Source organism: Bos taurus, chromosome 3 (assembly GCF_002263795.3).
Source record: "Bos taurus isolate L1 Dominette 01449 registration number 42190680 breed Hereford chromosome 3, ARS-UCD2.0, whole genome shotgun sequence".
NCBI classification, from domain to species: Eukaryota; Metazoa; Chordata; class Mammalia; order Artiodactyla; family Bovidae; genus Bos; species Bos taurus.
Window position 1 is genome coordinate 2311141 of NC_037330.1, and position 13970 is coordinate 2325110.

A 13970-nucleotide genomic window follows, 5' to 3' on the forward strand; every position below is an offset into this window, starting at 1 on the left:
GTGAGGGAATTGTGGAGGTCAAGTAATATGTCAAGACCACGCAGTCAGCATGTGGAGGAACTGGGTTTTAATCAGAGCTCACTGGATTACAAAGTTCTTGCTTTTTTAATTGTGCTGTGGTCCTATTCCAGTTACTTTCTGACTCTGACATAATTTTCATAACTCACAGTTCATAATTCTGTGACTCTTCTTGTCCTTTTTATATTTTGAACTTGAGAGATAGGCCAAAAAATGCTCCCTGTAGTTGTGGATCACTCCAGAAATATTCTAGAAAGACTGAAAAGTAGGATAATTGTTATTTCCCATGTGTACTTTAGGTTGAGATCTTTCTTTTCCTCCCCTCATTTCCTATCCTGTGTATCTCACTGATGTGCTTTAAAGAATCATTTGCCAATAAGTTGTCATTTGATATCTTTAGGTAGTAGTTTTTTAATCTTCATTTTCATATGGGAATCCTAAAGATTACATAGCCATCAAACACTGAAGTAAAAAATCTTGAGGCAGAATTTCAAATACTGTAAAGGTGAGCTTCAGATATGTTTGCAGCAGAAGACTTTTTCAGTGCCTCTGAAATCACATTATCTGGATGGTTATCTTTTGTAAATATGAAAAAGGTCACGACATACCCTTGAATACACGTGCAGCCCATTGGCTCTGGAGTTCTGATGTGGGAATAGTGGCTCCTACTGGCTGGAGGATACCAATAAAAGCTAGCGTTGGTTTTTCTAGCTCAGGAGGGAAAACAAATTTATACATGGAACGCTGGATATCCAGAACTGTTGAATTATTTTCCAAAAATGGGAAAGAACAAGTGTATCCTGTGGCAAAGATTATAACATCAACATCCTCTTCTGTGCTGTCCTCAAAGATGGCTGATGTTTCTGTGAACTTTGTAACATTTGGTTTCATCCGAACTCTTCCAGTAATTATGTAGTTGGGTAGATCATCACCGAAACTAGCTTGATGACTCAGAAATCTGAGGAATGAAAATTTGTATGCAGGAAAACTAATATAAGTCTTTTTGGAAAGGAGGTAAGCTAAGAAAATACTTAAAATGATTTTTTAGTCATGCTAAAAAATGAAAGACATACATTTTTATTTTACAAAAGATTTTTGGTCAATATTTCTTCTGAAATATTTACTGAATAAACCTTCTGTATTCATCAGACTGCCAATAATGTTTATACAGTGCTTACTACATGCAAAGAGAAACTTTTGAAAGGTGATATAAGTTTATAGCAGTGATATATTGATACCTAATTTCCTTAAAACAATTTTTTTTTGGGAGATGAGAGAGATTTTTTTTTTTTTTTAAAGCAGTGGGTGAAGTGCTTAAAATGGAACAGAAAAATCAGATCATAGTCTGATCTCCATTATTTTGAGAACCTATGTGGCATTTTTGTAAGATTTACTAACATTTAAATTTAACACTGTTAGTAACTAATAGTGTAATACTGTTTAAAGCAGTTTAACACTGCTTCTACCTTTGACTCCCCACAATTTTTCCTCCAATCAGCAGCCTGAGTGATCCTTTTAAAATGTAAATTTACAAGTCTTCCATCTTGTTGATGGAATCTTACCAGATTCCTGACTTTTTTAAAATTTGGCTCAGAAAGATGGAGTTTATTTTTATGGTATAGTATATTATTTGCTTCTCTACAGTCTAAGGTTTCAGAGCCTAAAGAAAAAGTGCACAGTAGTTTGAAAACATCAAGAGTGGGGACAGGTGAAGCTGCCACCATGCCTGAAATTCAGTTTCCTTCTTCTAAGTTTAATGAATAGAATGGCCCAAAGAAACATGAGAAAAGAAACAATGATTAACATTCTCCTAAGATAGCTGATGGAGAAGGTGATGGCACCCCACTCCAGTACTCTTGCCTGGAATATCCCATGGACGGAGGAGCCTGGTAGGCTGCAGTCCTTGGGGTCGCAAAGAGTTGGACACGACTGAGTGACTTCACTTTCACTTTCCACTTTCATGCATTGGAGAAGGAAATGGCAACCCACTTCAGTGTTCTTGCCTAGAGAATCCCAGGGACGGCGGAGCCTGGTGGGCTGCCGTCTATGGGGTCGCACAGAGTCGGACACGACTGAAGCGAGTTAGCAGCAGCAGCAGCAGCAAGATAGCTGAAGTCTACTTTCAAGGTGGTAAAACATGAACTCTAAATCATCCTTATGTTCCAAGTTTGACCCACTGATTCCAAAAGGCAGCGGCAAAATTACTTTTTTAAACTCCTAGAACATACCTGTGTTGAGGTAGCAATCCTAGAACATACCTGTGTTGAGGTAGCAAACCATAAATGTCATGGTTAAAGCGAACATTTAATTTATTCTCTGCCCATCTGTGGATTAAGAATTCAGGGAAAATTTTTTTGACAAGAGAATTAAAACGAGTAAAGAGAACAGTGTCCATGGGCATCCCAGAATCCCAGACCCAGTTCCAAATCCATGCACCACTTCTTGTGCTGAGAAACACCTAGGAGAGAATGCAAGTAAACACAATAGATATGAGAGTTCACTTTCATAGGCTAATTTCTCAGTTCTTCAGATATTACTCATTTGGCTCATGAGAAGAAATGGATAAAAACTCTACTGTCTTTTATCTTGAAGAGTTCTTCTGTTCTCAAAAGCAGGAAGACCAACACATAGTTACATACACTCCCACATACAGACACATCTGACTTGTTGCTTATAGCCCCAAGCCTTCTTCTGGGTCAACCCACTATTCTTTTTGAACCTTTCCCAAAAGGAGTATTTGATGCCTGCAATGTCTTAAATTGCAAAAACACATAATGATGCAAAAAGGCTAGATAGATATCAACAGTTGACACAAAAGATCCCATCCAGCTGCTAATTACTGTGTTGTAGTAACTACAACACTTAGTTAATTTGTATCCCTATTGAAGGAATTGGAGTTGGAAGATGGTGTCAAGTGTCATGTCGATGAAAAATAAAGGGATTTAAAAAATGGTTATCTAATAAGTTTTTTTTTTTTTTTTTGTAATTCTTGGCTGAACTGGTAAAATCTTCAGACTCTGGTAAAAATAAACAATTTGAAAGTCTTTGAGGTTTAAACTATTTATTTGTATTTCATTCTCCATTTTTCTTTTTTTGAATAGATTATCAAGATGCCTATTGAGGAAATTGGAGATGGAAGTGGCAACCCACTCCAGTAATCTTGCCTGAAGAATTCCATGAACAGAGGAGCATGACAGGCTATAGTCCATGGGGTTGCAGAATCAGGCATGACTGAGCAACTATCACTCATTCACTATTGAGGAAATAGGTGTGAGAAGGTAATTAACAATCAGTATTGAAACAGCGTATGAGTACACACTACACATATTTTGTGCAATTCTCATATCTCAGAAGTTAGGGGCCAGGTTGCATCTCAAGAAAGAGAATTTAGGCACCAAACCTGTGCAGCTACATGACTGAGCTCAATCGCCAAATCAATTGCAGAATTTCCAATGCCAATCACAATGATTTTCTTGCCCTGAAATTTCTCTGGACTCTTGTATTCCCAACTGTGAATATATTGACCTTTGAAACGCATGATTCCTGTGGGCAAGAACACAATCAAGCATTGACTGTTATTTTGTCTTTTAAACTGCTGGCATATTCTAAAGCTTATTGCTAAACTCAAAGGCTTTCTAATTTAAATCTCTCATTTTCTGGTCTACTATTCCTGATCTGTGAACTGTGCTTGTCCTACATTATCAGACAGAATTAATTCTCCTACAGTTCTGTTCTGGAACAAAAATTTTATATTCCAACAAATTCTCAGGTTTCTTAAAAAGTCAGATATTTTACTTCTGCCTCTTTTTAACTTATCTATATCCTGCCAAGTCTTCAAAAAGAGCTTGACTCCTATATAAGTAATACATCTTCTTTATCCATCATCTTCATTATTATAAATACTGCTCTGATCCAGGTTCCTGTCTTGCTTCCTTAACCCAAGCTTCATCCCTGTCTACCTTGTTTTCCATCTCTTCCTAGGCCCAGTACACCCTTTCTACCAACACTAGCACTATTCACTTGGCTCTCTACTGGGGACAAATGCTCAGTGATTCTGGGGCTGAAAGGATATAAAAACATTATTCTTGTTTAAAAAATATGCTCTGACTTAAGCAAAAACCTCATGTGGCCAAACCATAATATCTGGTTGATTTTGTACCATTTCATCTTTCAGACAACATTGAGGGCTGCACTTATAGGCTTCACTGCTTCTCCTGTGACACTGGACAGCCCTGTTCCATCCTAATTGTGGATCATTCCTTGTTCTTTTTCCTTTATCTGGTGAATGTGCTCCAAAACCTCAGCTTTCCCTTGAAAGCAATTCTTTGATCATCACCTAGTGAATTCCTGAGCTCAATCATTGCTAAGTTCACTTTTCCTTTCAATTTCTGACTACAACTGTTCCAATTATTCCCCCTCCTCCTGGTCCTACTAAAATGCCCCTCACTACCTGAAGATAACATTTTCTTCTCATTTTTTATGAAACAATAAAAACCTGAGATGAGTTCCTCAACATCTAAAAGTTCCTGTGTTTTCATCTATCCTTCCTCTGTCTCCTTTCCCCAAGATAAAATATTTCTATTCTATTCCAAAATGAACACTTTGCCCTCTGGCTCAATATGGGAGTAGACCTTGAGATCAAACAAACCTGGGCATACTTCATAACTTTTTCACTACTAGATGTATTTGTAATGTGTAAAATAGAAATTGTTTCACCTAGCTCACAGGAATGGTATGAGTATCCTTTTAAACACTCCTAAAACATAGCACTTGAAAAATAAGTCTAATGTTTATCTTTGAATGTATTAAATCAAAACCAATACAATATTGTAAAGTAAAAAAAAAGTAATAATAATGAATGTATTAAATCTTATCCCATCCTCTTCCATTTTCAATAATCATCTCTAAGACTCTGTCACCTGCTCAACCTTTGCCCCTCAAACAGGCAGAATTAGCTTTCCCAAGACCTCTTCTCTCTCAGGAAATGGCAACTCCATTGCTTTGGACAATAAAATTATCCTTTTTTATCCTTTTATAACATATCACCTTTTTAAAAATCACACCTCATAACCGATCCATCAGCAAATTCTTTTTTTCCAACTTCTACTAGAAAGTAGAAGAGATACATGGAGTAATAGGCAAATTTGGCCTTGGAGTACAAAATGAAGCAGGGCAAAGGTTAACAGAATTTTGCCAAGAGGATGCACTGGTCATAGCAAACACCTTCTTCCAACAACACTAGAGATGACTCTACACATGGACATCACCAGATGGTCAATACCAAAATCAGATAGATTATATTCTTTGCATCCGAAGATGGAGAAGCTCTCTACAGTCAGCAAAAACAAGATGAGAGCTGACTGTGGCTCAGATCATGAAGTCCTTATTGCCAAATTCAGATTTACATTGAAGAAAGTCAGTAAATCACTAGACCATTCAGGTATGACCTAAATCAAATCCTTTACAATATATACAGTGGAAGTGACAACTAGATTCAAGGGATTAAATCTGATAGACAGAGTGCCTGAAGAACTATGGACAGAGGTTTGTGAATTGTACAGGAAGCAGTGATCAAGACCATCCCTAAGAAAAAGAAAAGCAAAAAGGCAAAATGGTTGTCTGTGAAGGCCTTACAAATAGCTTAGGAAAGAAGAGAAGTTAAAGGCAAAGGAGAAAAGGAAAGATATATCCATATGAATGCAGAGTTCCAAAGGGTAGCAAGGAGAGGTAAGAAAGCCTTCTTCAGTGATCAATGCAAAGAAATAGAGGAAAACAATAGAATGAGAAAGACTAGAGATCTCTTCAAGAAAATTAGCGATACCAAGGGAACTTTTCATGAAAATATGGGCAAAATAAAGGACAGAAATTGTATGGACCAAACAGAAGCAGAAGATATTAAGAAGAGGTGGAAAGAATACAAAAAGAGCAATACAAAAATGATCTTCATGACCCAGATAACCATGAGGGGGAGATCACTCACCTAGAGCCAGACATCCTGGAATGTGAAGTCAAGTGGGCCTTAGAAAGCATCACTATGAACAAAGCTAGTGAAGGTGATGGATCCCAGCTGAGCTACTTGAAATCCTGAAAGATGATGCTATTAAAGTGCTGCACTCAATATGCCAGCAAATTTGGAAAACTCAGCAGTGGCCACAGGACTGGAAAAGGTCAGTTTTCATTCCAATCCCAAAGAAAGGCAATGCCAAAGAATGTTCAAATACTGCACAATTGCAATCATTTCACATGCTAGCAAAGTAATGCTCAAAATTATCCAAGAGAGACTTCAACAGTACATGAACCAAGAACTTGCAAATGTTCAAGCTGGATTTAGAAAAGGCAGAAGAACCAAAGATCAAATTGCCAACATCCATTGGATCATCAAAAAAGGGTGAGAGTTCCAGGAAAACATCTACTGCTTTCTTGACTACACCAAAGCCTTTGACTGCATGGACCACAGCAAACTGCAGAAAATTCTTAAAAAGATGGGAGTACCAGATCACCTTACCCAAATCCTGAGAAATATGTATGCAAGTCAGGAAGCAACGGTTAGAACAGGACATGGAACAGTGGACTGGTTCCAAATTCAGAAAGGAGTACATCAAGGCTGCATGTTGTCACCCTGCTCATTTAACTTCTATGCAGTGTACATCATGCGAAATGCTAAGCTGGATGAAGCACAAGCTGGAATCAAGATTTCTGGGAGAAATATCAATAACCTCAGATACACAGATGACATCACCCTTAAGGCAGAAAGCAAAGAACTAAAGAGACTCTTGATGAAAGTGAATGAGGAGAGTGAAAAAGTTGGCTTAAAACTCAACATTCAAAAAACTAACATCATGGCATCTGGTCCCATTGCTTCATGGCAAAATGATGGGGAAACAGTGGAAACAGTGACAGACTTTATTTTCTTGGGCTGCAACATCACTGCAGTTGGTGACTGCATCCATGAAATTAAAAGACCTTTGCCCCTTGGAAGACGAGCTATGACCAACATAGCATATTAAAAAACAGAGACATTATTTTGCCAACAAAAGTCCATCTAGTCAGAGCTACGGTTTTTCCAGTAGTCATGTATAGATCTTAGAGTTGGATCATAAAGTTTAAAAATAAAAAATAAAAATAAATAAAATATATTCTTCAGACAAAAAAAAAAAAGAAAGCTGAGCACCGAAGAATTAATGCTTTTGAATGGTGGTGTTGGAGAAGACTCTTGAGAGTCCCTTGGACTGAAAGGAAATCAAACCAGTCAGTCCTAAAGGAAATCAGTCCTGAATATTCATTGGAGGGACTGATGCTGAAGCTGAAGCTCCAATACGCTGGCAACGTGATGAGAAGAACTGACCCACTGGAGAAGACCCTGATGGTGAGAAAGATTGAGGGCAGGAGGAGAAGGGGACAATAGAGGATGAGATGGTTGGATGGCATCACCAACTTGGTGGACATGAGTTTGATCAAGCTCCAGGAGTTGCTGATAAACAGGGAAGCCTGGCATGCTGCAGTCCATGGGATCGCAAGGAGTTGGACATGACTGAGCAATTGAACTGAACTGAACTTCAAACTATATTTAAGATCCAAGCACCACGTTATGTCTCCACTGCCACTCAGATCAGATCAGATCAGTCGCTCAGTCGTGTCCGACTCTTTTGCGACCCCATGAATTGCAGCACGCCAGGCCTCCCTGTCCATCACCAACTCCCAGAGTTCACTCAAACTCACGTCCATTGAGTCGGTGATGCCATCCAGCCATCTCATCCTCTGTCGTCCCCTTCTCCTCTTGCCCCCTAATCCCTCCCAGCATCAGAGTCTTTCCCAATGACTCAGCTCTTCACATGAGGTGGCCAAAGTACTGGAGTTTCAGCTTTAGCATCATTCCTTCCAAAGAAATCCCAGGGCTGATCTCCTTCTGAATGGACTGTCCAGATCTCCTTGCAGTCCAAGGGACTCTCAAGAGTCTTTTCCAACACCACAGTTTAAAAGCATTAATTCTTTGGCGCTCAGCCTTCTTCACATTCCAACTCTCACATCCATACATGACCACAGGAAAAACCATAGCCTTGACTAGACGAACCTTTGTTGGCAGAGTAATGTCTCTGCTTTTGAATATGCTATCTAGGTTGATCATAACTTTCCTTCCAAGGAGTAAGCATCTTTTAATTTCATGGCTGAAGTGACTGCAGTGACTGTTTCCACTGTTTCCCCATCTATTTCTCATAAAATGATGGGACCAGATGCCATGATCTTTGTTTTCTAAATGTTGAGCTTTAAGCCAACTTTTTCACTCTCCACTTTCACTTTCATCAAGAGGCTTTTGAGTTCCTCTTCACTTTCTGCCATAAGGGTGGTGTCATCTGCATATCTGAGGTTATTGATATTTCTTCTGGCAATCTTGATTCCAGCTTGTGTTTCTTCCAGTCCAGCGTTTCTCATGATGTACTCTGCATAGAAGTTAAATAAGCAGGGTGACAATATACAGCCTTGACGAACTCCTTTTCCTATTTGGAACCAGTCTGTTGTTCCATGTCCAGTTCTAACTGTTGCTTCCTGACCTGCATACAAATTTCTCAAGAGACAGATCAGGTGGTCTGGTATTCCCATCTCTTTCAGAATTTTCCACAGTTGATTGTGATCCACACAGTCAAAGGCTTTGGCATAGTTAATAAAGCAGAAATAGATGTTTTTCTGGAACTCTCTTGCTTTTTCCATGATCCAGCGGATGTTGGCAATTTGATCTCTGGTTCCTCTGCTTTTTCTAAAAGCAGCTTGAACATCAGGAAGTTCACGGTTCACGTATTGCTTTAGCCTGGCTTGGAGAATTTTGAGCATTACTTTACTGGTATGTGAGACGAGTACAACTGTGCGGTAGTCTGAGCATTCTTTGGCATTGCCTTTCTTTGGGATTGGAATGAAAACTGACGTTTTCCAGTCCTGTGGCCACTGCTGAGTTTTCCAAATTTGCTGGCATATTGAGTGCAGCACTTTCACAGCATCGTCTCCACGGCCACTATCCTGGTCAAAATCACCATCATTTTTCAACTGAATTATCAAGAACCTTCTCCCTGGCCTGCCTGTTTCTGCTTTCCCAGCTCCTTCCCCAGCTGTTCTCAACACAACAGCCAATGTGATTGGAGCATGCTCCAAGGGGACACTGCTCTGCTGAAAACCACCCAGTGGATCCCACTTCAGTTAAAGTCAGAGCCATGGTCCAGACAATGGCCTTTTTAATTCTTATTGGTCTGGTGCAGCATTCACTCTCTGACGTCATCTCCCTGTACTCTTTCTTCTACTCTCACCACATGGACCTGTCTGTTACACACCTACCTCAAGTTCTTTGCACTGTTTTCTTCCTTTTATACAATCTGCATTCCTCAGTTATTTGCATCACTTCCTCAATGCCTTGGGGTCTTTATTCCAGTGCTCTTTTCTCTCTGAAGCCTTACCTGACCACTTCAACTAGTCTTGCATGACAAGCCCATCTCCCCAACCACCAACCCTTTGCCCTTCCTGTTAATTGTTTCTCTTCATAGTTATTACCTTCCACATATTTATCCTTTTTTTTGTATCTCCCTCCATCTACTACCATGTATGCTCCAAGGGGACAAAAATTTTGATCTGTTTAATTCTCTGCTGAGCCTCTGCCACAAAAGTGATGCTCAGTAGATATTTCTTGAATGAATACTGATTGAATCAGTACAGGAATGTTTAAATCTCTAATAAGCTAATAACTAACAGACCACTTTTGACCAATATTATCTTTCTCTTTCTTCTTGTGCACTTGGAAACAGACATAAGAATGGAAAGTGGGGGAGTTCAGCATCTCCTGAGAAGCCCAAAGGAGTCTCAGATTCAGCCCTCTTCGAGCAAACAGTATACACATTCTGCTTCTAGAGGTAAGAAGGAGCTCTTGTGCAGATAAATCATTGCTGCATGATTCCTTATATTCAGAGTGCTTAAGCTTCCAAATAGTAAGTAGCACTGCAGTATCTTGTAAGATATATGTAGTGACACACTAGCACTTAGCTATTTGTAGTCATCTTGTTATGTTATGTTTATCTATACATATATGTATATATATGTGGCTTCCCTGGTGGGTCAATGGTAGAGAATCTGCCTGCAATGCAGGAGCTACAGGAGAAGCAGGTTCGATCCCTGGGTTGGAAAGATCCTTGGAGGAGTGCATGACAACCCACTCCAGTTTCTTGCCTGGAGAATACCATGTATGTATATATATACACATGGTATGTATATATATATATATATATATATATATATATATATATATATATATATATACACACATTCAGAAATAAAGCAAAATCTTAATGTATTTCTGTATCTTTGCTCTTACTAATTACTTCACACTATTAAAATGTAGCACCTTCCTCTTAAATAGCCCAGAACTGGTAGTGATAGTATATTTTAGTACTTTTTATTTTCAATTTTATAACTGTATTATTTGGATTAACTTGAAAGAACTTGCATTACTTTATAATCAGAAAATGTAATATTTATTATGAAACTAAGGTGACTTTCAGAATTATAAACTCTCTCCAAAAATAACAATAGCTACAGTGATAGTATCTCACAACACCAGTGCCTTAGAATTCAATAGCACATACCTGGAAATTTCTGAAGTGGCATGAAGGGATTGGTAAAAAGGCCACTACATACCATAATCCCATCAAAGACATAGGATTCCTTTTTCCTTCAGCCTGCACCACAACATCCCACTGTCCCGTGAAAGAGAAATCAGAGTGCTTCCTCACGCTGCACACCTTCGACTGGGAATAAGACAGAAAGACTCATGACCACTCTTCCCTGATGCCCTCAAGAACTCTTGACCTCAATGAATAAAGTTGACTGCAGGTACTCTCATCTGGGCTTTCATTAAAGTGCTCAAGTATAACTGGTCTCCAGAACAAGGCATTTTAAAGGTGAGATTAGCTCAATTTGTTCAGACTACAGTCCTCAAGGTAGCTAGGGGTGATCCCACACCAGGTGTACAGTTTGGCATTTCAGTCAATCTCCCATATTTTCTCCTGAAGGAGACTTCCATGGAGATGTATAACTTCCATGGAGATGTATGTAAAGCCCACGGCTCTGGCCTAGCTTTGGATTTTAACAAGAGACTTCCTTGTATGTTGAGTGCTCTCTGTCCCACTTACCAGAAACCGGATGTGCTTCAAAAGGTGAAAGTGTTTGACATACATATGGAGATACTCCATGATTTTGGAATTATGCAAGTAGTTGGGAAAGTGGTCAGGGAAAGGGTAATCACTGTAGGCCATCATCTCCTTTGAAGTGTTGCTGATGACAGACTTATAGACACTTGGCCTGCCTCTTTCAGTCTTCTCCTACCAAGAAAAAAAAGGACACCTGCTAAAGTATATCAACTTTAACAACAGATCAAACTATGAGTCTTCTTCAAAATGAAGAGCATTGTTATATTAAGGAATTACACAATATTAAAACATTCATACACAAAATTATCCCTTTTGATAAGGACAATCTCTGTAAATATGACCAGGCTGGTGAAGTGAAAGCTTTATATGGGCATCACTTAGTGAAATCAGATGACATATTGTGGTATTTGGGGGCATTCTGTCATAGTCCTTGAGATGTATCATTGCATAGCTCCAGCAAGGAAATTGACATTAAGTCATTTCTCTGAATCTATTTCTTCACTTGTAAATAGGTACTTGTCTATGTCACAGAGTTATTGTGGAGACCAAAGAATACACATAAAATGTTAGGAAAACCTTGCAAGGGAAAGCAATTATCAATGCATGCTTTGTTATAGGACTTATAGAAATTGCATGTGCAGGGTGAAAAGGACACCAGACTGGGAGATTGGAGATTTTTTTGAGATGTATCTGTATCAGACATGGTCCATCCAGGAATATGGGAGCTCCTCTCTCGATACTTGAAACAGGGAATGTAATGCAGAGAATTGGTAACATAGGTAATGAGAAACCCAAAAAGCCAATGAGGTATTGGTGAAACGTCCAGAGGTTAGCAAAGACAAGCAGCCAGTACCACATCTAGGCTATACCTAGCCAACTAACAGTTGGCATCTTTTGAACTACCTTCTTTTCCCTTCATGGTAACATTGAAGACCATGTGGTCCAGGGGTATAACTATAAGTTGAAGAAGAGCCCTTTAATATGCCTATCTAGTGGCTAGTATTAGTCACTCAGTCGTGTTCAACTCTTTGCAATCCCGTGGACTGCAGCCCACCAGACTCCTCCGTTAATGAGATTTTTCCAGGCAAGAATACTGGAGTGGGTTGCGATTTCCTTCTCCAGGGGATCTCCCCAACCCAGATATTGAACCCATGCTTCCCTCATTGCAGACAGATTCTTTACCATCTGAACCACCAGGGAATATACCTATGATGCAGGCCAAATACTATCACTATGCTCAGCTCTTGAGATTTCAGCTTTGTCCTAAAATATTAGAGTTGGTGTTAGTTGCCCTGACTGTACGCACATACTCTTGGGCTCAAGATAAAAATCTAAAGTTCATGTATTAACATATATGTGATAACTGAAGCCACAGAGGGCTAGGAAGGTATCCTAAAGAACACATAAAAAGTTAAAAAAATACAGAAGAGTAAGAAGGGAGCTATAATCAGCAACATGAAAAAAACTGAGAAGGAAAATCAGAAAGACAGCAGAGTGAAATCACAGAAGCTAGAGACAAGTGTTTTAAAAAGGAGCTGATTTTTAACATCATTGGATCCCCTTGAGAAAGCGATACAATTCTGGACAGAAAATCCATTCAGTTTGTCAATTTTATTGGTAAGAGTGGTGAGAGCAGTTTTGGGGAAGTGCCAGGATGTCTATCATGTAGTGATGGTGGAGATGAAGGAAGAGCAAGCACACAAGTCTTCTTCAAGGATCTAGAGTCTGAAAGCAAACGAGATTGATTGAACCTCATCCTTGTGCAGAAGAAAGGAATGGGAGTCAAATCACAGGTATTTTGTTGTTCAATCACTCAGTCATGTCTGACTCTTTGTGGTGCCGTAGACTGCAGCACACTAGGCTTCCCTATCCCTCGCTGTCTCCTAGAGCTTGCTCAAACTCATGTCCATTGAGTCGGTGATGCCATCCAACCATCTCATCATCTGTCATCCCTTTCTCCTCCTGCCTTCAATCTTTCCCAGCATCAGGGTCTTTTCTAAAGAGTCAGCTCTTTGCATCAGGTGGCCAACCTAGTGGAGTTTCAGCTTCAGCATCAGTCCTTCCAATGAATATTCAGGACTGATTTCCTTTAGGATTGACTGGATTGATCTTCTTGCTGTCCAAAGGACTCTCAAGAGCCTTCTCCAACACCACAGTTCAAAACATCAATTCTTTGGTGCTCAGCCTTCCTTATGGTCCAACTCACATCTGCACATGACTACTGGAAAAATCATAGCTTTGACTATAAGGATCTTTGTTGGCAAAGTAATGCCTCTGCTTTTTAATATGCTGTCTACCTTGGTCATAGCTTTTCTTCCAAGGAGCTATAGTTGAAGGATGATTTAGTGCTGTAGTCCTTGCATTCTTATTTCCCAGATATGAAAAAATGTCATTACACATATAGAAGTATAGGCATATTCAAACTTACCTCATATCTCCACAGTCCTCCAATGTCATTGCTTTCTTCAAAACAGATGGGTTCCAGTCCCTCCTCCAGACAGATCTTAATGGCACCTAATCCACTGACTCCAGCACCAACCACCATAATTCTTTTTCCTGGCATTATGTCTTGTATCAAGAAACACAGCATAAAATCAGACTTTTATTGCCATGTATTTTTTTATCATGCAAAGTTAGTTTTTCTCTAAAATTGCTGGTAAATGCATTGAAGGTATATCTTGTTCAAAGCAGATATGCCTTTCAAAGGAAGATCCAGTGACAGAAAATCTTAGTTCTCTCAGGCTTTCATGTTTTCAAGTACAAAAGAAA

General features: G+C 39.3%; 1 protein-coding gene across 1 annotated transcript; it reads right to left on the reverse strand.

Annotated features, from left to right (window-relative positions):
* Positions 1–520: 520 nt before the first annotated feature.
* LOC100140223 (flavin-containing monooxygenase 5-like) lies at positions 521–13764 on the reverse strand. The gene is given in 7 exon segments (XM_010802735.3): positions 521–976; positions 2277–2476; positions 3419–3561; positions 10638–10721; positions 10724–10799; positions 11184–11372; positions 13630–13764. Coding segments are annotated over 7 exon segments (1188 nt in total). The 3' UTR covers positions 521–615.
* Positions 13765–13970: the final 206 nt, after the last annotated feature.